Genomic DNA, 25,473 nt, shown 5'->3' with positions numbered 1-25,473 from the left:
TGTATAGAAGAGGTGATCTGTGAGTACTTGGCATGTTTTATGCTCTGAAAGGGCACAGAGGAGAGCATAGGATTTCAGAGAAGCTGAAACATAATAAATTGGAGTTTGGCGGCAAGGAGAGAAGAGTGTTACAGGAGGGTCCACAGTGCACAGTGTGAACTGATAGCCTTTGTAGGGGCAGAAGAACTCCTCTTCTGTCTTTGCAGTCTCACCTGAGCCTGAGAATTAAATTGACATAAGACAGATCAATAGGACCAAGGCATATACATTTATTTCATACAAATTTTACATGGCACGGGAGCCATCATAAATGAAGCCCCAAAGAGCACTTAGAATCCGTTACTTATACACTGGGTTGGGTAGAGAATATTGAATTGTGAAGAAGCAACTAAATCATGTGGAGAAGCTTAACAGATAAGCTATTTTAACAGATAAGTTATTTTAAGGAAAGTCAGACAAATACCAGCTCTGTACAAAATTCTTTTGGTCGTGATTTCTCATGCTTGAGGATAAGGGTATTGCCTCTTCCACAGGAGAAATTTATCTCCTCCTCTTGAGAAACAGTATGATAGAGTGATTTTTTTTATACCTGCTGTTTAAGTGCTCTTAACTTAAATATTCAATATGTTACAGTGGTGTGTTTGGTGATGGTGGATTCTGAACTCCCTTAACTACAGGGAGCTGACAGATGATAGTTTGAAGAGATTTATGACGAAAATTATGAGGATTAGTTTGGTGTTTAAAAAGGCACAGCATGAAGGCTACATTACACAATTAAAGCTTTCCAACACAGCTCTCAGTCAGACAAACAAGTGGATATAGTGATTTTTCCCTTATCTATAGTTTCATTTTCTGCAGTTTCAGTTATCTGTGGTGAGCTGCAGATGAAAATATTAAACAGAGAATTCCAGAAATAAACAATTTGCATATTTTAAATTTTGTGCCATTCTGAGTAGCATGTTGAAATTTCACACTGCCCTTCTTGTACTTCTGGAGTATCTGGAATATTTGTCATCCATACATATATGTGTACACACACACACACAAACCAGTGGGACCTCAGTTCACAAACTTAATTTGTTCCCCTATTCTGGGAAAGACGACGGCCGCATTCATGTTGGTGCAGGGAAGATGGCCATGGTCATATTTGTCACCTGAAGCGAAGTACGTGAAAGGAAGTAAAGTTTTGCAGAACACTTCTTTTTTTGTGAACCAAATTATTTGTGAACAGATCTAGTAATTGTCTAGTAATCTAGTAATCTTCATTAATAGATTAACTGTCACATTATCACAAGGCTTGTATTGCAGTAACAGCTTAATGCTCACTATGTCACAGTTACTACATCATTTATTTTTAGCATTGGGTTATTTTACATCCCAAGAAGTAAAAGTATTATTTGATACAATAAGAGAAAGCAGAGTCACATGACTTTTATTCTAGCATATTGTTGTAGTTGCTCTATTTTATTATTATTATTAATCTCTTACTGTAACTAACATAAATTAAACTTTATTATAGGAATGTATGGGGGGGAAATCATAGTATGAATAGGGGTTGATATGATCCATGACTTCCAGCATCCAGCGGAAGCCTTGGAACATATCTCCAAGAATAAGGAAAATAATACTCCAAGAATAATACTATCTATTAAATCTGAAGAAACAGAGTTTCTCTGAGCTCCCATCTGATTTTACGTTTATTCTAGAAATTTAATATTATATTTGATTTCATGTTACAACAAGAGAAACGGGATTATCACATAATGCAAAATTCCCCTCTGTACCTTCTCCTATCTCAATACTAGATCATAAAAATTTTAAATTTCTTCCTGAAATACATAAAAACACTATCAAATAATCTTTATGCTTCTAATAAATCCTATCAAATTATCATATATTTCTGGCTTCCTCCTTACTAAGTTATAAATATGAATTTGTAATGAGAGTGTAATCCAAAAGAAATGATCTTACTATGAAATGAAATTCTGATTATAATATATAAATGGAATGCCAAGCAGTGTTTAATATGCTGAGGTCCTGTTCTGTGATATCATATTAGAACTTCATAGAGGTCAGATTATGTTTTCTCCTTATCATAAAGGAATTTACTATCTAGAACATGAGATTAATTAAAGAAATATTCTCACAAATTATTTCTGTTTATTTATCCATTTTAAACCTAATTTCGCCAACTTTTCTGCAGAAGGGTTCTCTGACCCATGTGACTTTGCAATGCTTTGCTTTCATATTGTTGAATTGTGTATCTGTAACTAAATCTTGAATAATACATTAACAGGGTGCCATTTGATATCAAATTTTCAAAAAATGGATACATTTTCTAATGTATAGAATACAGTTGAGATCTAAACCACCAGATCCAGTGGAAAGCATTCAAAGCTCTTTCTCCAAACATATGAAAATGAAAAGTGCACATTCTTTAGGCTGAAGCAGAAATCTAAGATTATAAGGCTCTAAGAATAAGAAGATCGGGCTCTTCAAGATCTTTAGTAGTATTATATGGTGATAGAATCAGTTACTTAAACTGCTGCTGTTTTAAACTATTTTATTAGACCTAATTTGGGAAGAGATGTTGCCACTAATTTCTGACTACATATTTAGAAATTTAAACTCATACTAGTTTGATTTACTGTAACTCCAATACGTTTTAGCCCCTTATACCATATTGATTTTTAAACACTTTTTAAACCAGATGATGCATAATATCAAACAGTAGAAATGAAAGCAAACTCCTAAATTTTTCTACATACATGTACTAATGACTACATATTAAATACTACATAAATAACATATGTTCATTACTTATACAGTATTTTAAAACTCATTTTAAGCTTTTAATAACTTAGGTAAATATTGCAATATGATTTATGTGTATTAGGATAGTTTCCGTGTTATTTAAGTATTTAGAGTTCTCAACTCTTGATCATGAGGACCTTATTTAAAAATCATACATAGTCTCACTGTTTAATTCCTATATGGCATTTCTCAGGTAGATCCATTACCTTTGCACATCAGCAAATTGCTTGAGTATCAGATTAGTTGAACATTATTTTTTGTAATGCTGTAATGGATTTATGTACATTCTGAAAAATCTGTTTTTTGTCACTTGAAAATTGATTGTAAGAATGACTGTATCTGGGTGCACTAGATGCTCATCAATACAAGAAGAGCTGTCACATAGGGTTGCATGAGGAACCATGGTAGGTCCCCAAGAGATATCTTCTGAGTTGTGCCAGTGTCTCAGCATGGCTTGTTTTCATGAACCAGTTTCTTTGGGGAGATCTAAAGCAAAATGGTGTGTGTGTGTGTGTGTGTGTAAAATAGTATTCTGAAATTGGAATACTATTAGTATGACAAAAGAGAAACTGAAGATAACCGTCTTAGTCAAGTGATCAAAATTAACATCACCATAATAATTCATGTAATAGCATATACCCTGTATACAGATATAGAATGAGAAGAATGGTTGTACAGTCATTTCCTAGAATCCAGAATTCCAGCTTGTTCTTTAAAAAATTCTGAGAACCTCAAATTGAAGGGTATTTTGTAAGTTAATCTGACCAGTGTTTTCAAGGTCATGGCAAAAATTGGTAAATTGTCACAGGTGGTAGGAAAAAAGAAGATGTGCCAACTCAGTCAATGAAGTATTTCAATTCTTATCCTGAAATGGAAAAAGTGCATGGTTGAGCACTGGTGTAATGTGAGTAAATTCTTGTGTGGTAACCAGTATCAATGTTAGTTGTGATCAATGTACCGTGGTTATAAAGATGTTAAAATTGAGATACTAGGTGAAAGGAAAACTCTATACTCTCTTTGAAACTTTTTAGTAAATCTGAAATTATTCTAGAATAAAATTGAACTAGTTTAGTATTTTTATGACAAGACTCATTCATCAATAATAAAGGCAAGTGTGAATCAGCAGTGCCTTTTGTGGACCTTCTAACTCTAAGAAGATGGCTTCAAAAGGTTTCAGATGGTGAGTCTGCTGCATGTTTAGGTGACTGTTTTACATGAAAACCATGCATGCTAGAAAATCTTAGTGACTTGATGGCATTTAAAATGCAGGATGGACTGGGTCCTCTAAACCTTGCCTTTGTCTCTAGGGATAAGTGGCACAATGTGGTAGGACTCAGAGAAAGACAGAGCTGCCCTCAGGAGGTCTTCATCAGAGTGGACTCCAGAAGGTGCAGCTTTCTGCATCTCTGCACTCTCTCCTTTACTAGGAAACTCTTTCACTTCCTCCATCTTCTCTTTGTCTTGTTTTCCTCAGCTTCTGTTACACTTCTCTGCCATTAACTAATTCTTTTTTCATTTTTAATTTTATTGGTACAATTTAGATTTACATAATGATTATGTTCATTATAGGAAATTTGTATATTTACCTGATGTGTCTTGATTCCTTTCTTTCTCATTCCCCTCCTCTCCCTTCAGCCCCTTTTCCTCTTCCATATTTACCAAGGCCCTGTTTCCATTTTTTCTTCTTTTCTCATTTTTTTTTCTTTTTCCTTCCTCCCTTTCCTCCTTCCCTCTCTCTAGTTCCCCCTTCCTTTTGAACAATTTTTTTTCTTATTTCACATTGTCTGTTATACATTTTGGTCCCTATTTACATTTTCAGTTTCTTATACTAGAGAGACAGTGTGATATTTACATATGTGTGTCTGATTTATTTCACTTAGGAGAATAGCTTTAAGGTGCATCCATTTATCTATAAATGCCTCAAGTTTATCCTTCTTTATGGCTGGGTAGTACTCCACATATAGAAAAACCACATCTTCTTTATCCGTTCATCAGTTGAGGGACAATTTGGGTTGTTTCCAAGATTTAGGTACTACACACTGTCACTATAAACATGGTATGGTATATATCGGTGTGGTATGATGCTTTTGATTTTTTGGGGAAGATACCCAGAAGAGGAATAGCTGAGTCTTGTCTTCCTTAGCCTCTGTTACACTTCTGTGCCATTAACTGTCTAATTTTTACCCCTAATCCTAGATTCCAAAGCCAAATTTCTTCCCTCTAAGAAGGCCAGAGGAACATCATTTTAGTGTCCGAAACAAAATTCATCATTTATCTCACAAGATTTTCTTTTTCTTTTTTTTTTTTAAATTTCTGTCTCACTCAGTGACAATTCCATCCATCCACCTGGTAGAAACTTACATTCTACTCTACCAACCTCCACAATGATTCCTCACACAGTTCCTTTAAATCCTGTGCACCTCCCTTTCTTGTGCCCTTTTTCTTTGCAGTCTTACTGCTACTACATTAGTTCATATATTTACCATTTCTTACCTGGCTTATTTTATTACCTTCTCTTTGCTTCCTTCAATCCATCCTCTTAATAAAACTCAGATACTATTTCTTAAAGTTGTATCTCCTTTGAATCTTTCATCTCATTGTTATTTATTCAGTAAATATTTGTTCAGTGAATAAAGGGATTTACAGTAACATCAGTACAAATACCAGAGGACGTTTTGGCAAAACTCAGCAAAAATGTGGAGCTTTCTGTGCCCCTTGTTGGTTAGCATTCATGATTACTGCTCATTGCCAGACAGTCTAGCATTCTCAGCTCTACCAGTTGTGATGATGAACATAGATACTTTTGAAAATAACAATCCTATCTTAAATTTTTCTAAAGTACTACTCTTTAGAGCACTGTAGAAGTCAGGTGTCTAAGTGCTTGGGATAAGTCTGACACTTTTTCTAGCTGTATGAGAAAGTTATTTACCTTAAGTCTCAGTTTCCTCACCTACAGTGTAAGAATACTAACCTCATGATAGTAGAGTTAGGAGATAAAGTACTTACTTCAGTGTCCTATACTGAGTCCCTATTTTAAAAAAGAACTGTAACAGTGGCAGTGGTGGTAACAATTATGTAGTTGTGTACCTTGTAGTGTGATCTTTTGCCATAATAGGTTTCATGGAATAATAAGAGTTTAGAATTAGACTGTTTTATTAGAAATCTCTTAAGCTAGTTATAGTTTATCGAAGAGATTCATTGACTCACTGGAAAATTGCTTCTTTAGAAGCATTCTAATTTTACAAGAATGCTCTCAATATCAAAGACTTGAGTTAAACAGCAAACTCTTCACAGGGTCACATGTTTCCTAAGGACGATCTGAAACTTGTCTTGGTCTCATCAAAGTGGTGAAAATGGTAACTATATTTAACAATGGAATCCAACTGGGATGTAAGTTGTACAAGCCTGCTATCATTTTTTTCTTCATACCTTGCCTCAGCAGGAAGAGAAAATGAGAGATGTGTTCTCCCTTCTCTAATCACCGAGCAGACCTCTTGGCTTCATCTGTTACTCCATGTTAGACAAGAGTTCACTTCAGAGATCCACAGGCACTTTTCCTCCCCTCAGACATGCTGTGGAGGCTACTAGAGATCTTCCAATCAGTCCAGCAGATCTCTGTGTGGAAAGGAACTAATAGAGGAGGCATATATACAGATAACCATGAAACAATTCAGATTATAATTAATGCTATACCTTGCCTTCATAATACATCCAGATTTTCTTTTTGGTCGATTGCTCAGCCACTATTTATTATAACCCTTTTCTGTTTCATAGTTTAGCTTTTCATTTGAGAAAATGGAATATAATTTTTTTCTAACTACATTATAGTTCATACTGGTAAAGGTTCTGTAATCCCCCTAGTGCAGAGACATCCCTCACTTCACCTCTCCAGTCCCGTGGCTCAGTTATTCTTATTTCTTTCCCTGCCTAATTTTCTTCACAGCACTCATCATTACCTGACATACCATGTATTTAGGGTATTTGTGTCTATTACATATTCATACAGGAGAATGCAAGCCTCATGTGGCCAGGGGATTGTGCACATTTGCCCTCTGTTATGTCCCCAGGACCTTAAACAATACCTGAAATATATAGGCACTCTACAGATATTTATTAAATGAATGATTGTGTGCAAATATGAAGACTCTTGTTCTAGCATACTCTTTTTATCAAATGTTAGTACACATTATCTGCTTTAGCTTGCCAAGTCTTATTTCATTGCCTCAGATCTTGTCCTATTATAAATTAAAATATTTCTATAAATAAATGAAAGTATTTCTATTTTAGCAGTACATGAACATATCTGCTAGTATACCCTCTATTATATGAGTATATGATTATATATTATATATTCAATAATTATTATTTGATCATATATAACTAGTTGTGTGTAATTAAAAACTGCAGACTTCATATAGTACCCTCTTTTCATTTTCTTAATTATTGTGTTATAACTTCTGGGAACTGCTGCTTTTAATCTAAGTTACCTGGAAAAGTTAAGAAGTAAAACATGAGAATACAGAGGGATTGTCTCGTAAGCCATCACCATTGCGAACTTGAAAAAAATAAATCTTGCTGACCTCCTTGAAGAAATAATGAAAGGAACACTGTACAATTCCAACATAGGGTCAATAACTGGAGCATGATAAGTCTTTTATGACAAGTTTCACTACCTTTTTGCCTGTGCCTCTGTATCTCAAAAGAATGTTGCAAGCTTAAATATATAATTTTTGTAGAATTCTAGAAAGTAACAAGATACACATATAACATATATACACACATCCAGGTAAGCATAAATATATATACACTATGCCTTTTAGTACATCATTCTCTTTGCCAGGTGCCACTAAATACTTATACATTCAGGTTTTGGAACACATTGTGGGGGCTCAGGATCACCCAAGGAAGCAAGGAGAAGAAAAAGATTTTGGGCACCCAGCATTAGCGGATTGTTTCCTAAATCATTTTGCAGAAGCCTTGAAAAGGAGAAATTCACAACTCTGTTTCTGCTCCTTCTTAGAGACCAGCAATCTTTTTTATAGTGCTGTGCAACAAGAGAAAATAGATAAACCCAGTGCTTTGAAGTGACTCAGGAGATGTTACTATGGTAGTAAAAAGTTTTCTACCTTAGAGGCTGTGGCAGCCTAATCCATCCCTGCCAGAGGAGAAGCATGCTTTTATAGGTCCCAGGACAAGGGTTAAGTTTATCTGGTTACTGGAATCTCAGTTTGATGACTCACTTACCAGACAAAATTTCCTGTTAATGCAGAGAGTTACAGATTTGGTTGGTGTGGGTCTTCGCTGCAGATGACAATGATCTTATGTGAAAAGAATTTTAGCTTCAATTACAATATTGTGATGATGCAGAAACTTCAAGTGGGAAAGAAATTATATCTTGAATACTTTTGTAAAAATTTTGCACATGCACTACAAAATCCTGAAATTTTCTTAGTACATTATAAAATTTCTCTTTCTTATTGTGTTCCCCTTAATAAGACATGTACGTGTGATAATGCCTACATCTGTTGATTTTTATTTTTAATAAAAGTCTCTCTTGAAGGAGACCTGGAACCCCAGAAAGCACTGACTTTTAAAGAAAGAAAAGGAGACAGCCTAGGGGAAGAACAGCAGTTTAATTCCTCTGGCAATATTCCACAATCACAAAGGAAAGAAGCAAAGCTTTTATACATGTAGGAAAGCAGCTTAGTTATTCTGGCTATTGTCTTTCTGATTTTCACCTCTGATGATTACCAGTGACTTTAAATGACTCATAAAAGCTACAGGAGAATTCACAAGTCCCCTGTTTCCATTCAACAATCCTGTACATCAAAGAGCACACCGCAGCCCTCTTCTTATCAGATAGTATCAAGAGAACAGGAAGACTTTAGCTAAAAATCAAGCCCACCAGCCCACCATAAACATCACAGATGTGCATAGTGAGTCTTATCTCTCTTGCCACCCATAGAGTCATTGGGTCGCAGTCCTCTGATCCCGGAAAATGGTAAATAAAACTAGGAAAACCTGTTTTTCTCCTGTGAGACTTTTACAAGGTCTCAAAGTTTTCTGGCATTCTTTTAACAAACAGACTTGTGGAATTTCCCAGAAACGACTTAATTCTCTTAGTTAACAAACTTCTTGTGATCTATTCTTACAACTAGATAGCTGAATTCTACCATTTCCCACATACATCCATAATTATGATCATCTACAATGATAATAGAATCTATAGCTAAGTCATGACTGAAAAAAAAATCTTTAATGGTGTTATTACATAACCTAGAGATATACATATCAGATCGATATACTTTCAGTGGTGATTAATTAGGTAATCAGAAGACTCATATTTCTATGTTTACCTAAGTACATTCTTCTTTGTGTTATGATGAGCCTCAATGTCTCAGAAATTTCCTTTTAAATTCAAAAGGAAGATGAATCCTGTGATATTGACTTTCTAACCTTCTCTTTTAGGAACTGGAAGTAGATGATGTTTGTCTGCTTCTGTAACCCTCTGCTTTCCCAGTAGCAGTTCTACTTACCATTCCTGGTCAATGTGCTGTCCCGTGACATCAAGTGGCATGCTGAATCTACATGCGTGGAGTACAAATCAGACAGTGCCAGCTTCACCCCTGACCCTTTGTACCTTATTCTCTGAATGTACATGTGAATGTGCATGATTCCCAACATGACCAGCTATATCAAGATATTTTGAAATGCATTTGGAAATAAGAATATCTCAATTCAAAATTCATTAATTACATTTTAATTCTATTTCCTTATCCATTTCTACTAGAGATTTTAGATACCTATAAAGTTGTCCTAAGCGATTCTGATTTTTTAAAGCATTCATGTAAACTATTTTGAAAAGGGAGTTATTACTGAACAAATATTTTATCCCAATAACACTTTCATTTGGCATTATAAAATGGTTTAATGCATATGTAGAAAGCAAAGTGTTAATGACCAAATGCAAAATTTGCAATCAGAATATTCTCTATTCCCCTAGAAGATGGAAAGGGGATAATTAACATAAACTATTTTTATTGAAGCAGATTGCAAAACCTAATGATTGTGCTACAGCCAATATGATAGCTACCTATTATAAACTGGACAATAAAAAGTGAAGAGAGTTTTATACTAGGAAACGTTGAGAAAATAATGTACCCAAAAATCTACATATAACCCAATCTAATTGACCTGGACGTGAAAACAAAGACATTCATGTATTGTGTTAGACAAGAATATGCAGCTAAGTGTTATTTTATGACTGAAAAAACCCAAAAAGCAATTGTTGGATAAAAATGAGTCATCATGATATGAGATAGAATAATTGCTATTAAAAACTGATCACGAGTGCACAAATTCTGATCTTCTGGGATCAAGGCATCTCTTTACTGAAGTCAGTGCTTTTGCAAAGTGTTTTGAACAAGTATCTGCCTTTTCTCCACTTGCTCAGAGGTAGAAGTGATGGAAAGAAAAAGCAGGCACTGGTTCCACTTTCTGGGACCTAATATACCAGTTTCCACAAAAGAGAAAGAGTAACTAATATCCTTTCAGATGCTCAACTTAATAGGGCAGCATGTATTTTACAGAATTTTTAACCAGAGTAAACAACACCTTGTACTTTTTGAGTAGGATTTCAACAATGCATTTTTGAATTTTAAAGATATTACTTTTCCCCTCAGATAATTTTCAGCAAAGATAAATTGAATATAATTATGTTTAAAAAAACTGATAACCATGTGTTTTACTTTCTTTTCACCTCCCCTTGCCACTCGCTTCCGGAGAAACCTAAGTACATGCAAGATTTGCTCCTGTTTTTCCGTGGTGTGTTTCCTCAGGCCAAAAAAATAACACATTTCTATTGTTCTGGTTTGTGTATAAAAATATCCCATCTTTAAGGATCTCACTCTATGGATGAGAACTTACAATCTGATTAATCAAATAAATTTTAGTATTCAAGACACTTTTGTGGAAAGGCCAGCATTATTACTACAACCAGACTTTATGTTTAACCAAACATTCAAAGCCTTCCCCAGAGTTAATTTAAAAAACCACTTCACTATTCTGGTAGTGAACTCAGTGCTTATCTTGTACACTGTCACAACCAGCACCTCTGAAATGAATGGTTTTCACAGATGCTTCCAGGCAGTCTGAGGGTAAGCAAACAAAGCATGTTATCGTCTAAACTGTGTGCAAGATGCAATTATAGGAGAAGGGAGGGGTCACAGCAGACCTTTGGATTAGGTCACATGGCGAATCTTTAATCTCTAGCTAAGGGATGTGAATGCTAATCTACATACAATAATCCATTACAGCATGTGGAAAAGAAAAATCACAAGATAATATAGAAAAATAATGTAATAGTTCTCAAACTGAATTGAAGGTTGGAAATTCTAATGGCAGTAATAAAAGAACCAATTATAATATTCTTTGAAGAATAATAATAATGCATTAGTCACTTTCTCCATCAGGAATTGGAGAAAGAAATAAGGATCTTAAAAAGTAGCCTTAAAATGTATAGGTGCCGGTTATTTTTTTTTTTTATAAAGTCAAAGGTTCTGCATTAACTATTTAGCTAATAAACATCTATTTTGTAAGTGCACCCTTTTTGCTAAGTATCGTTGAGAAATACAGAGTGAATGAGATCCAGGTTCTGACTCTTAAGATGTCTTCTAGGGTTTCTCCCCTTTTATTCATATTATTCTGATAATGTGGTGGTGTTTTTTTTCTGTGGTTTTTTTGGTACCCGGGGTCGAACTTGGTTGGCAAGGCAGGCGGCGGAACCACTGAGCTAAATCTCCGGCCCGTATTCTGATAATGTTGTTACTAGTTTTTCAGTAGAAGTCTGAGATGGTGGCCAAGAATCCAATTGGAAGTAGGTAGACCTTCCCCAATCTATAACATTCAAAGCCTCTCTCCTAACGGAAGTGATGACTCAGCTGAGTCCTGAAGATTTGATGAGGCCTATCTAAAATGAGGCAAGTATTTTTCCTGAGTAATAAAAGTTAAATGTAAAACCCTTAGGTTTGGGATGTTTAAGAGTAGGTCATAGTGAATGGAAGTTCTAATCACACATATACCCTTGGTCAGTGCAATGCTAACATTTGGTTTTCTCAACGTGCTAGCAGAGAATGAATTAGAGAGGGGACTGCACACACACCCTTATTGGGATCTACCAATCGCTCCTAGTGTTGTTCGCTGCTGCCTTCTACCCAGTGAGTCAGAGACCTCTGCCAGCGATCTTTCTTCCAATCTGAGCAAAAAGATTAGAGTCCCCTTAGGTGAGCTTTCCAGAGAGGAGCGGGGACATCAGTGCTAGAGGGGTGTGGCAGTTCGGGTGGTGGCTTAACTTGCCTGGCTTTGGGATCCCCATCAGGAGTTGATGGGACATACTTCTGAGTGTGTCTGGGTGAATGGATAATGGAGGCCTGGCCTGAGGATCTAGTCTAGTCTCTAGCCCTTTCCTCTCTCGCACTGTTTCCATGATGTGCTTCCCACTCACAGCCACCATGAACTAAGCATTTTTCCTCTGTCTTGTCCTTCCACCATGATGTTTCTGCCTTGGAGCCAGGCAAGGACTAAATCCTGTGAAACAAGAGCCAAATTAACACATTCATGACTGGGCCCTAATTAGTTTGTCTCATTGCTGAGTGGCTTGAATCATGAGTGGTACATGTATGACTATACTACTTCTACCCATGGTACAAGCCACTTAGTAAGACATTCATGAATGTACCACCTGTGGTTCAAGTCGGCAGGAACTGGTTAAACCCCTCCTCCTTTAACTGCTGGGTATTATATCCAGTAACATGAAAACTGACCAATATAGGGATAATGAGGATTTAGTGTGCCTGAGCTATTACGCTGAAACTGTCACCAGGGGAGTCTGGTTTATAGCAAACAAAAATCTTAGCATAGATCCTTATCATTGTTTCCATAATTGTTCAACTACAGACAAGCTAATGTACACTGCTTTATATCCTCCAATCCTGCTTTAAAAAAAAACAAAACTTTTTTTGAAATACTCTGTTCAGAAAAAAGTTTTGCATAAGCATGTGTTATGAAGTGCACAGTTATTTACCCTGCAAAACTCATGTTGAACTACTGACTTCTGATATGGTATTAGGAGGTGGGGGAATTTGGAAGGTAGACAGGTCATGAGAATGGCTCTTTTCCTTACATTCCTTTCATTATAACAAATACCTTAAGTTAATCAGTTTATAAAGAGGAGATTTATTTTGGCTGCTGTTTTAGAGGTTTTAGTCTGATGGGTTGGCCCTTGTTACTTTGGGTGAGGAAAAACATGACTGCAGAAACATGTGGCAGAGTGGAACCATTCTCCTGCTGTCTGACAAGAAAAAGAGAGAAGGGGGAAGATACCAGGGTCCCACAATCTCATTCAAGGATTTTGGTCTCTCTACTTTCTGCCATGTGAGGATACAATGAATGGATTCGCAAAATCAGAAGTGGGTTCTCAGCAGAACTGACTCAGCTAGCATCTTAATCTTGGATGGCCTTCCCTTCCTGACCTGTGTGAAATAATGTTATTGAAGCTCCCCTGTCTAGGTAAATTGTTATAGCAGCTTGAGCTAAGATAATATGTTTATGACCCTTCTTAATTACTGTGTTCCTAATTTGACAAAATAAGTTGAAAACATTCTGTGCAAACAGGTTCTCTTTTTCTTTTTAGGAAATAGAGAAATGCATCCTTTGGAAATAAATTTAATTGCAGGATTTACAAGGAAAGAAAGGGAAATGGCATAGTCCAAGTACTGAGGTTTGAAATGCTGTGATGTTTTTCTGAGAACTACAGAATTTCTAGAATGTAAATGTAGTGCAGGACTTGAGGATGTAATTTATGCGGTAACATTGGAGAAGACTGATCTGTTTTCTTGTAGATCCTAGAAAGCCAGTGCTTAATTTTAAGTAGAACATTGGCAAGATAGAATTTGAGGTATAGAAAACTTGCTGTCTTTACCTTGTCAAAGATTGCTTGGTTGTTATAGAGACAAAGGTATAGGTAAAAAGCTCCAGGCAGGGAGGAGGGCAGGATTACCCAGGGGAAAATGAAACGCATCAATTAAAGTTGGGACAGGGAGGATGCAGTAAGTATAATTTGAAAAAAATTTTGACTTTTCCTGGATTTCTTATCCATGGATGGAAGCCTCATCATCTTGCCACAATAAAAGCTGTTACTTATTCCTCAGCCAAACATGTAATTTAAACTGAGACTTATGGTAAAATATGGCCTGGTAGAAATTGAAATGGGATACTTATAGTATTGTTTCTACAGGTGCCTGATATTCTGTTTGTCCATGTAGCATAGCCTTATGTCATAAAATCTGAAGTCATTAATTTCTTGATTTCTCATTGAATTTCATATCAATTGCTAGCATTATTTTATTGGTTTAGTAAAATATGTTTTGATGTTGTTGGAGAGGTTTTTACTTTTTACTTTTAAGAATTTTTTTTTTTTTTTACACTGGGGATTGAACTCAGGACCTTGCTCTTGCAAGGCAAGTGGCAGAACCACTGAGTTAAATTCAGCCCACTTTTAAGAATTTTTAATGATATTTTTCTTAATTACCATGTAGTAATTAAACATTGCTGGTTTCTTGTCAATTTATCAGTTTTTGCTCTGACTTGATCTGACTCTGTCCTCCATAATCTGCACTGCATCTTCCTTCTTCAGATTAAGACAGCAAATATAATTGGGCCATAATTATCTTTTTATTTTACTGAAGTCTCTTATTTTACCATAGTATAGTACATTTCTTAAGGATTTAAATCAAGCTTGATACGTGTCATGTCTAATTTGTTTAGAACCTACTGTTTAATTATGTTAACTTGCTACGTTAATATTAATGCTAAGGTTAATTGTAACTTCCCAACACTAGGAAAAATATGTGTCTGGAAAAATATATGCCTGCATTCTTGATATCATTATTTATAATGTTCCCTTTTCATTCCAAAAGTGTTTCACTTTGAACAGTAATTGTATGATCACCCTATCTAACAGGGAAAGCCACAAAGAAATTCTCCCCAGAATTCAATTTATGGAAAGTAAATATAATTAAAATATGCTGACAGCCAGTGTCCCTATTGTAGACCTCATGAATGTTGTATCTAAGTCCTTTTGAGGACAGATAGTGAAAAACTTGTCATTTGGTTGCTGAAAGGTTTTCATTACTTTAATATAAAAATAAATTGGCTTCTTTTGCTGTTATATAGTCCTCAGCTAGTCTTGTCACTATTCTATTAAACTGAATAATGCAAAGCCAAGTTTTTCACTTACTATCCAAACAAAATAGGTGGTTTTTCACTTATTATCCAAACAAAATTATGATGGAAACCAGAAAGCTTTCTGGGTGAAAGGAGTTTTGAAAAATATGTCAGTGAATTTTAGTCCATCCTTTAATTATGAGACTTCTACAGAAGGTCATTACTTGCATGTGGTTACATGGCTGTTTGTAGTACACAGTGCTATATTCAGATCTCCAATGTCTTTATCCAGAACGTTAAGATTGTTTTTTTTTTTTTTGCTAAGTGTGATGGTATAGGAAAGAACAAAATCAACTGTTATTCCCAACCCACTCCCTGCTAACAATGACAGTGGAATATTATGCAGCTGTTAAAAATATGAATCTTCCCAGCACCCAGAAGGAAGCTCCCCCACTGCCATCCCAGGCTCCTAGGGCCAAGGTGAGCCGGTCCCAGCACCTGGAAGGAAGCTCCCCGCCTCCATCGAGGCTCCTAGGGCAGTGAAGCTCAGCCAGTTCCAGCACCTGGAAGGAAGTTCCCCTGCTGCCATCCCAGGGTCCTAGGGCAGAGAAGCTCAGCTGGTCCCAGCACCTGGAAGGAAGCTCCCCGCCTCCATCCCAGGCTCCTAGGGCAGAGAAGGTGAGCCAGTCCCAGCACCCAGAAGGAAGCTCCCTGCCTCCATCCCAGACTCCTAGGGCAGAGAAGCTCAATTGGTCCCAGCACCCTGAAGGAAGCTCTCTGCCTCCATCCCAGGCTCCTAGGGCAGAGAAGGTGAGCTGGTCCCAGCACCCAGAAGGAAGCTCCCCTGCTGCCATCCCAAGCTCCTAGGGCACAGAAGGTGAGCCGCATGGGTGCCAGAAGCACACCGCCCCCATGGAAATGAGAAGACACATAAACAAGCCTCAAAAACAGACTTCCAGATCACCTACAGCAACCCCAAAGGGAAATGAGATGGAACACTCTGATAACCACCTGGACTCTCTGAACTGGCAACAAAAGAGGATCTGGGAAAAATGAAATCACAAATAATTACTCAGAAAACAGCAAAGATTTTGTTCATGGTGTAAGACATGATTAATAAATCTAGAGAGGACACAGATAAAAAAAATAGAGGATCTGAGGAACATGATGGAATCCCAACATAGGAAACAAATGGAATCCAGAAAACAGATACAAACAGATTTCCAAGAGATTAAAAACTCCATCAAAAGTCTGTGCAGCAGAATGAACCAATGTGAGAATAGACTTTCACGTATAGAAGGTAAGATTGCAATTAGTGAGGAGGAAAAGAAAAATTGCTTTAAAATTGTAAGGGAACATGAGAAATCAATCCAGCAGCTGCTTGATGATGCAAAGAAGAATAACATAAGACTGATTGGAGTCAATGAAGAAAGAAGAGAGAGTACAGATGACATAAAAAAACTCTTCACAGAAGTGATGGCAGAAATCTTCCCAAGGAGGGGAAAAGAATTTGACATACAAATAAGTGAGGCATATAGGACTCCAGCTAGCCTTAATAAAAAAAAAATCTACACATAGGCATATAATAGTTAGGACTCCAGAAACCCAACAGAAGAATAAAATTCTACAAGCAGTGAGAGAAAAGAAACAAATCACATACAAAGGAAAGCCCATCAGAATCACAGCAGACTTCTCAATGCAAACCCTCAAGGCAAGAAGAGCTTGGAGTGATGTATTTCAAGCCCTAAAGGAAAACAGCCTCCAACCCAGATTGATGTACCCTGCAAAACTATCTTTCAAAATTGATGGAGAAATAAGATACTTTCATGATAAAGAGCACCTCAGGAACTTCATGAATATCAAACCGGCACTCCAAAAAATTTTAGACAATACTCTAGGAAAACACAGTGAGGATCACAACCCCAGGAAACCCAGCAGAATGAATCCACTGGGCGTGACAAATTAAATGCAAAGGGGGAGAATCCAACAAAAAGAAAAAGTCAAGGCTTTCAAAACTTTGGACTTCATCTCCCTAATGAGTGTATAATTCAATCTTGCTTTTGTACTGATTAGCATTTTTCTGATTCTAGAGTTGGACACCATTCCTTGTGCTGTACTGGCTGTTTATCATCTTCTTATGTCTACATTTTAATTGGGTTGTCTATTAATGAGCTCTAAGAATTCTTTATATATTCTGGTCATAGGTTGTATGCATTGTAAATATGGCCTGTTTAAGGACTACTTTTCATTTTAATGATGTCATTTCAAGTTCTAAATTTTGATGGAATCTCATTTATCAATTTTTTTTCTTTTACACATCATGTTTTTTGTATCCTAGGTAGTTCTTGCCTACCCTGAATTCACAAATATTTTCCCTTATAATTTCTTCTTAAAGTTTTATACTTTTAGGCTTTCTTATTTAGGTTCATAGATCCCTTCAAGTTATTTTCATGTATGGAAATAAAGGGATGAGGTTAATTTTTTATATAGGGATACCAGGTGTTCTAGTGCCATTTGCTGAAGACACTATCTCTTCCTTGGCTCTTGAGTCGAGTTTATATTCTACAAAATGCTAATGTTAAATAATCTTTCAAAACTCAGTGGATCATATATGTGTGGTTCTATTTCTAGATTCTCTGTTTTATTCAAATGATCTATATGTCTTTCCTTACACCAACACTGCCTTGATTACTGTAGCTTTAGAAGAAGTCTTAAAATTAGGTACTAAATGTCTTCCAACACTGTTTTTGTTTTTGTTTTTGGCTTTTCTGGGTCCTTCGTACTCCTACATAACTTTTAAATTTCAATATCCAATTCTTCATTTATAGCAAGTATACACAGACCTGAATTTTTATATATACCTTGTGTTTTCTAATCCTGCTAAATTCAAGTACAAGTTCTAGGGGCTCCTAGAGATTTCTTAGTGTTTTCTCTGTAGATGATCATTTCATCTACATATAAAGATTTTGCTTCTGCCATGCCACTCCTATCCTAGTTGTGTCATTTTATTGCCAGACTATTTTGGTTTAGACCTATGTTTCAAAGTCTAACGGACAGATGAAGAGTAGGCATATATGCCCTTGTTCTCCACTTTAGGGAGAAAGCATTGTACCACCTCCATTCATAGAAGGAGTTTTTGTTGGAAGTATGGAGTACATGTCTTTGATCTGTTGAGAAAGTTCTGTTCTACTTCTAGTCTCCTGATAGCTTTTACCATGAACAGCTGTAGAATTTAGTCCAATACTCTTTCTCCAACTAGTGATAGGATCATATGGCTTTTTCCTTTCCTCTGTTAAAATGATGACTTTTGGGGGTGGATCTTCCAGTGCTGAACCAACAGTGCCATCCCTATAACAAAACCACTTTCTACATCCTGTCAGATCTGACTTCTAAGAGTTTGTTTTGTTAAACAAATTTCTATCTATGTTCATACTTTTTTCTTCTATTATCTTTATCCAGTTTTAGGATTAGCACAATGTTGAGTTCCTAAAATGAGGGGAGAAGTGTTCCTTCTTTTTTCTGCTTTAAATGTTTGCTATAACTTATCAGTTAAAATGTACATGAGCCTGCTGTTGTCATATAGGTAGGTTTTCAAGCTAGGAATATACTTTCTTTAATAGGAGCTATTCAAATTTTATATTTCCTCCAGAGTTAGTTTCATTAATTTGTCTTCTAAATTCTTAGAAGTTGTCAAATTTTTTTCAAAAAAGATTTTTGTGATATGCTTTCTATATCCTTTTAAATTCTGTAAAATCTGTGGTAATGTCTCCTAGATCTTAATATTGTAATTTAAAAAATGTATAACTGATATTGTGTAACAGGAAGAAAAGTTCTAAAAGAGCAGGGGAATTGGGAGGAGTCAGGGAAGGGGAAAAAGGGAAAGGAAAAAATATGAGAAGAGGAAAAAAATGGAAACAAGGTCTTTGCAAATAGGGAAGGGTGGAGGGGGTGAAGGGAGGGCAAGGGAAGGGGAAAAAAAATAAGAACCAAGAGACTCATGTAATGGTACAAGATCCCAATGATGAATGTAACTGTATTTTATACCTAAAATGTACCAATAAAGTTAATGGGAAAAAAATATATGAATCTTGTTATTTACAAAAACACAGATGAACCTAGATGATGGTTTGTTAAGCGAAATAAACTAGGCACAGAAAGACAAATAGTGCAGAATCTTGCTAAATGTAGACTCTTAAAAAAATTGAACTCATAGAAACAGAGAGTAGAATAATGTTTACCAGATGCTGAGGGTAAGGAGACTGGGGGGGACATAAATCAAAGGACCCAAAATTTTAGTTAGGAGTAATAAATTCAGGAGATCTACTGGTAACTGTAGTTAGAAACAACATACTGTATACTTGAAAATGACCGAGAATAGATTTTAAGTGTTCTTAGTACAAAATAGTGTGTGAAGTAAAGCATGTGCAAAATAAATTGATTTAACCATTCCTCTCCCATCCCAGTATATGTGTATATATCATGTTGAACAGCATACATATATAAAAATTTTACTTGTCAATTAAAACAAGTATATTAAAATATACATGTTAGGATAATAGAATTTTAATGATGCTTTTTAAAATTAGAAACAGTTAATCCTTGATCTGTCAACAACCAATAATAAACATGTTGGTCTCTGAGAATAGCTTATATTCTTTAGAGAGTGGTAGGAATATTCTAAACTTGCCCTAGAATATATAACCTCTCATTTAGTGACCTTTGAAATTCATGGTCCACTGTCACCAAAATCTTTATTCCCAATGTCACCAATTTTCTCTTCAGCTGAATATGGGCCCTCACCTAAGGACAGTAATGCTCTGCAGCTGTAGTGGTGCTGGTGTGTGTGTGTGTGTGTGTGTGTGCTCCACTATTTTTTTTAACTTGAGCCCTGGAAGCAGGGGTAGGAGTCTTCACTACCCTTTGCATTTTCTAGACCTGCACTGTTCAAAATGCTAGTAATCAACCAGCTGGGCAGTTAACATGTAGCTAGGCCAAATGGAGATGTGCTTTCATGTAAACTGCACTGAGGATTTTGAAGACCACATGAATAAGCAAGACTGTATTATATTTCAACTTTTAAATACAGATTACATTTTAAAATTATGATGTTAGATATACTGCATTAAAATATATGAAATTAATTTCACCTCTTTCCTATTTCTTCTTTAAATGTAATTATTAGAAAATTTAATATTCCATTTATGACTCTCATTTTATTTCATTTAGACAGTACTCTTTTATTCCATTCTTCATCCCTAAGAATTCCCAGTTCTGAATCTCATGTCATCTGATCATTTCTCTCTTCTTGATTATTGCTATAGTTTTCATTGTTAGTCTTGGCCATTTCCCTTCATAACTTAAAGCAGTTAACTTCTAAGTTACATTTTTTTTTCAACAATATTGTCTTAATTCATGGTCGATTGTGTGAACATTCAAATGTACCTCCCAGTACACCCACTTTTGGTTTCCTTGAACTAATTTCTATTTATTGTCTTGTTTTCATAGCTACCTCAGTTACTTAAATTTATGCATACATCTTAAGCTTGTCTATAAAAAGTTACAAAGCCTTTTTAATCTCACTTATCTGTCTGCCCTGCTCTCATTCACCCTGACTCTGGCAATTCTTCATCTTTCCCAATACTTAGATGTATTGGCCATGATCTGTTTCTGTCCAGCCTTTGTTTCATTCATTAATTTGTTCAAGAGATATGCTCTAGTCTCCTAGCTCCATCCTAAGGACTAGAGATGGGAAATCTCTGTCTCTGTGTAATTTACTAACTAAGCACTGTGACTAATAATAACATGCTAAATAAGTCATTAGTATGGTATTAGATTATGAGAGATGCTAGGGAGAGCATTTAAGGCTGGAAAAGGGAATATGAAGTGTCAGCATGGAAGAGGGGAAGGTTTTTGACAGGTAATCAGTGAAGCAGGAAAAGAAGCCAGCCAAGTGGTTATCATAAAACACAGTCTTTCAAATAGGAAGAACTGGCATATTCAAGAAGTAGGAGATAAACTTTTTACTATAAATGAAAAAAATTAGCATATATATTGAAATATTTTTAAAACAACAGAATATGTAATTTGGGGAAGTATTTGAATTTCTCCCTACTTCCTATTTATCTCTTCTATTTTGCTTTTTGTGTGTATGCATTCATATGTATTTCTTTATTTCACTTTTCATATAAGAGAAACCATGTGATATTTGAGCTTGTGTGTCTGACTTATTTCACTTAGCATTATGTTCTCCATTTACATCCATTTACCTATGAATGGCTCAAGTTTATCTTTATTTATGGCAGCATAGTTCATTGAAAAGAAAGTTTGTGTTACTGTATCTTTTTTGTAAGCAGTTGGACACATGAGCCTGGTGTTCAGGACAGAACTATATGAATCTAGCACTTCCATGGTACTGAGTTTTTATACTGCTCCTACTGATTTCTAATTCACCTTTAGCACTAGCCTCCTACAGCTCTTTGAAAATGCCTGGGGTTGGTAATTTGTATGACTTTGCTCCAGGCTGCTCTCTGAAACAGCCCCCACCAACTTCTGCTGGGGCTTTGGTGTGTGTGGCTTACTCCCTCCACCTCTGTTAGATCTTTGCTGTTTCTCCCTTACTTTCCCAGTGCAGCCTATGGTAACTACCTTATTTAAAGATGAAGCCTGCTCCCAACTATCATGTTTGATCTGCTTTCTCTATTATGTTCTTTTAGCATTAACTGCCTTTTCCACATTCTAGCTAATGTATAGAACTGAAGTTTTATCTAGTGTATGTTATCCTCCATTAGGACATCAGCCCAGTGTAGGAAGAGACATTTGCTTTCTTCAGTGATATATCTTAAATGTTTATAATATTTCCTAGTGCATTATAGATGATCAATAAATATTTATTGATTTGTTGATATTGGTCATTGAGTTAAAAATGAAAGTTATAAATTTTTCAAATGCATATTTGAGATAATAAATGTGATGTTCACTTTTTCTAAATGTGGTAACTTTTGAAACCCTTGCCAAATGAGGAAGTACTATTTTGTAGAAATTAGTTGATGTTATCTCAGTCTAATAATCAGCTTCTTGCCCCTCTGGTTATTATCTTCAGTTTTTATCCTCAGTTTTTATATGCTTAGGGAAAGCTCAGTAAATGCTTGTCTATCTACTCTGTTACGGACACTGCTGGTATCTGTGATTCATGAGCTTCCTTTGGAAGGAAATACACTCAGGCATATCAAAGGTTATAGCAAAGCATGACTAGGTGCACAGGGCTTTGGCTTCACATAGAGAAGTCACTTTGCAGCCCACATATGTTCTGCTTTGCTTGAACACCCTGTCCCAATGAATTACTGTCTCAAAGACAGAACCCTAGCCTTGTAGATCCACGAAGGAGTAACTTCTAATACTTTCATCTCTGAATACCATGTGATAATCACAGCTAAATTGGAGTACTGCAGAAATGACTGGAATCCCATCCTTCACCTACCCCACCTGCAGCTTGAATTCATCTGCTAATATTTTTAATCAGTCTTGCTAAATACTTCCTGTAGGGAAAATGAGTAGTGATGAAAAGTAATCTTGCCATTTCTTTCTTCTGAAAAATTCAGTGACTGATTTCCAGATACTGCTTATTCATCATGGTAACCCATTGTAGAAGATGGGAATTAAATTACAGTCTTAAAGGTTATGAGATCCCTCAAGGCCCAGAATGTAGTAATGAAAAATTGAAAATCTGAAAAAAAAAAATGATTCCAAAATCTGCATAGTGAATAAACTTCTATCAGGTCTTGCTTCTGATGTGAATTAGGATTATGTCAATAGGAATATCTTAATATTCTTTTCACTAGAATCCTAAAATTGTCTCTCTATCTCAAACACAACTTGTTTTATTGTATTTCTCCCCAATTTAAAGCAAATTTTCTTTTTTTTCCTAAAGCCATTTATCCTCTCTAGACCTTTCCCAATTGTAATGGAGTAGGCATCCCAAAGATTTCCTAACACAAACAAGCTATTTACCTAACTTAATACCCCAAATGGAAGCCATCTCTTTGGCAAGTCTAATTGCTTACAAGTTGCCGCTTTCCTCCAAAGAGTAGCAGATGTTTCTGTCTTTACCTATAATTCAGAGTACTATGTGCTTCCTAGGGCAGTAGGTCATTATGGTCTTCAAATCTAAATCTTGGAAGTATCTTATTAAAAGTAAAAATTCTCATTCTCCCTTATATTCTAGTAAGATCAAAAATAGAAAACATTCTCAATTTCTTATTCTTCTGTATAATTTCTTTTTAATGTTTTCATAAAGCCCATTTTGATTTATATATTCCCACAGCATGGCAGTGAATCTGTTAGGCTAATGAGTCTTGCAACATCTTCATGTATTCATTCATAGAACTCTTGAGCATTTATATGTGTTGGGCACTATTCAAAGAAACAGCTGTAACCATTAACCAAAAATTGAAAAGTGAAAACAACCTTTGGATTTTTGAGCTAACACTGCTTCTTTTTACTCTAGGAATTGAATAGGTTCTGTTGGTGGTCATGTAACAGGTTGTTCTAAAATCATGCCATCTTTATGGACATGTTATCTAAGCTTTTTTAATGTGCTTTTTAAATCCTAAAAGTGAAATATTGTCTATTGTTAAACAAGTATACCAAATAGCACAGTTATTACTGTCATTCTTTATATGTATAAGATGTTCTTACAAAGTTAATTTAAGTGTATTCTCCCACCTTCCTCTTTCATCATCAATATACTAGCTTTAGGTGGAAGGTGTAGTTCATTGGTAGAACTAGCATGTGCAAGGCTCTGGGTTCACTCTGAAAAAAAGTGTGTCTGTGTACATACATACCAGCTTTGACTATGAGGAAACATCATACATTAGAGAAGACATCCACGCAAAAGGAACACCTAATGAGTAAAAGGCTGTTTAGAGGGAGAGTTAGCTAGTTTTCTATGTAAATAGGCAAATGGGAAAGACTGAATTTCATCACTAAAGAGTTGATCTTGACACCTCACTCTACTTATATGAATTTGAACTTGAACAGTTATTTAATTTCTACACCCAATCAACAGAAATGGTATCTGTTTTGCTCTTAATCAAATAGAATATAAGATCGGAACCTCTTTTTAGGGGTTTGGTGCTGTTTAGTTAATATAAAATTCTTTAAATGTGTGACTCTCTCGGTTCTACCTGCCTTGCTTAGGTTGATGTAATCGTGACACTGGGAGGCCTGACTGGGCGTTTTGACCAGATCATGGCATCTGTGAATACCCTGTACCAAGCCATTCACATCGTTCCCATGCCAACTATAATAATCCAAGAGGAATCTCTCATCTACCTTCTCCAACCAGTAAGTTAAAAGTAAATATAATTAGCACTTTGCTTCCACAAAACTTCAAGCATTCAAGTAGGTGAGGAGAAAGCATCATCAGCCAGCCTTTCCAGTGTCTTTTGAGTGCGGATGACCATGGTTGCCCACTTACCAGCTTTCATCATCTGTTGCCCCGAGTTGCTGAACAACACAAATGTAGGGAAGCTTCCGAGTTTTCATTTCATTTGCAGCCAGAAGAAAAAGAAAATTTTGTAACTTCTAATTAAATTGACTAAGAATTAAGCCTTTTGCATTTTGAGCACCAGAATGTGAATGACACTTGAGAGAAACTTCAAAAGGGAAACACAAGGGTAGGAAATACTTCGTTGGAATTTTCATGTGTTTGGAGTGTCGCCAGCATAATTGGAAACTGGATTTGATTTTGTTAAGCACCTAAAGGGAAATCTTTAGCTTTTACTATTCATAAGTTGCTTGATTATTAAATTTTACTCCCTCAAGTAAATTTCTAATGATGATGTCATTCATTTCCAATAATAAGCACCAAAGAAAATTCCTACTAATGCAGTGCATAGAATACAATTCTTATTAAATAAACAAATTGTATATGGTCGATTTGTTTATTTCAATTTCAAATAATCATTTGGTAACATTTTTGTAAAGATAGTAGACAATTATTTGCCTTTTTGCCTCATGTTTTACTGTACTACTTACAGTTTTCATCTGTTTCATCTGTTATTTGCCATCTTTACCATCTCATTACTAAAAATTGTTGTTTGGTTAATATTATGGATCTCATGTATGCTCATCACTGTTCAGGAAGTTTGGCATTTTTTCCTGGGTCTTTGCATTGCCTAGCTTTGTGGCTTCCTAGAGTAAATGTAGAAGGGAAGCAGAATTTAGATTTCCAATCCCATGCAATCACTTTACTTAGTAAACAGACAGGTTAACCTCAGGCACTGCATAACTGTTTGCTAAGTAAAGTGATAGAAGCTAAGGATAAAAAGAGGTAGTCCATTTGATCCTTGCTTTCCAGTTCATGTCCAATGAAGGGGACATATGTAAAACTGTAATCCTAATGTGATATTAAAAGATTAGTGCATAAAGATGATCAGA

General features: G+C 35.8%; 1 protein-coding gene across 1 annotated transcript in view; it reads left to right on the top strand.

Annotated features, from left to right (window-relative positions):
* Nucleotides 1-25,473, top strand: part of Tpk1 (thiamin pyrophosphokinase 1) — a 412,808-nt gene that overhangs the window by 204,385 nt on the left and 182,950 nt on the right. Inside the window, exon 10 of the mRNA XM_087207730.1 lies at nucleotides 24,232-24,378. Within this exon, the coding sequence (XP_087063856.1) occupies nucleotides 24,232-24,378 (147 nt within the window). The remainder of the gene's footprint in view (nucleotides 1-24,231; nucleotides 24,379-25,473) is intronic.

The sequence above is a fragment of the Heterocephalus glaber genome, unplaced genomic scaffold (genome assembly GCF_053883595.1).
Source record: "Heterocephalus glaber isolate CG9 unplaced genomic scaffold, H.glaber_assembly_v1.0 deba00000818, whole genome shotgun sequence".
In the NCBI taxonomy this organism is placed as follows: domain Eukaryota; kingdom Metazoa; phylum Chordata; class Mammalia; order Rodentia; family Bathyergidae; genus Heterocephalus; species Heterocephalus glaber.
Note: the sequence above shows the minus strand (reverse complement) of the source record. Positions and strands in the feature narration are given on the sequence as shown.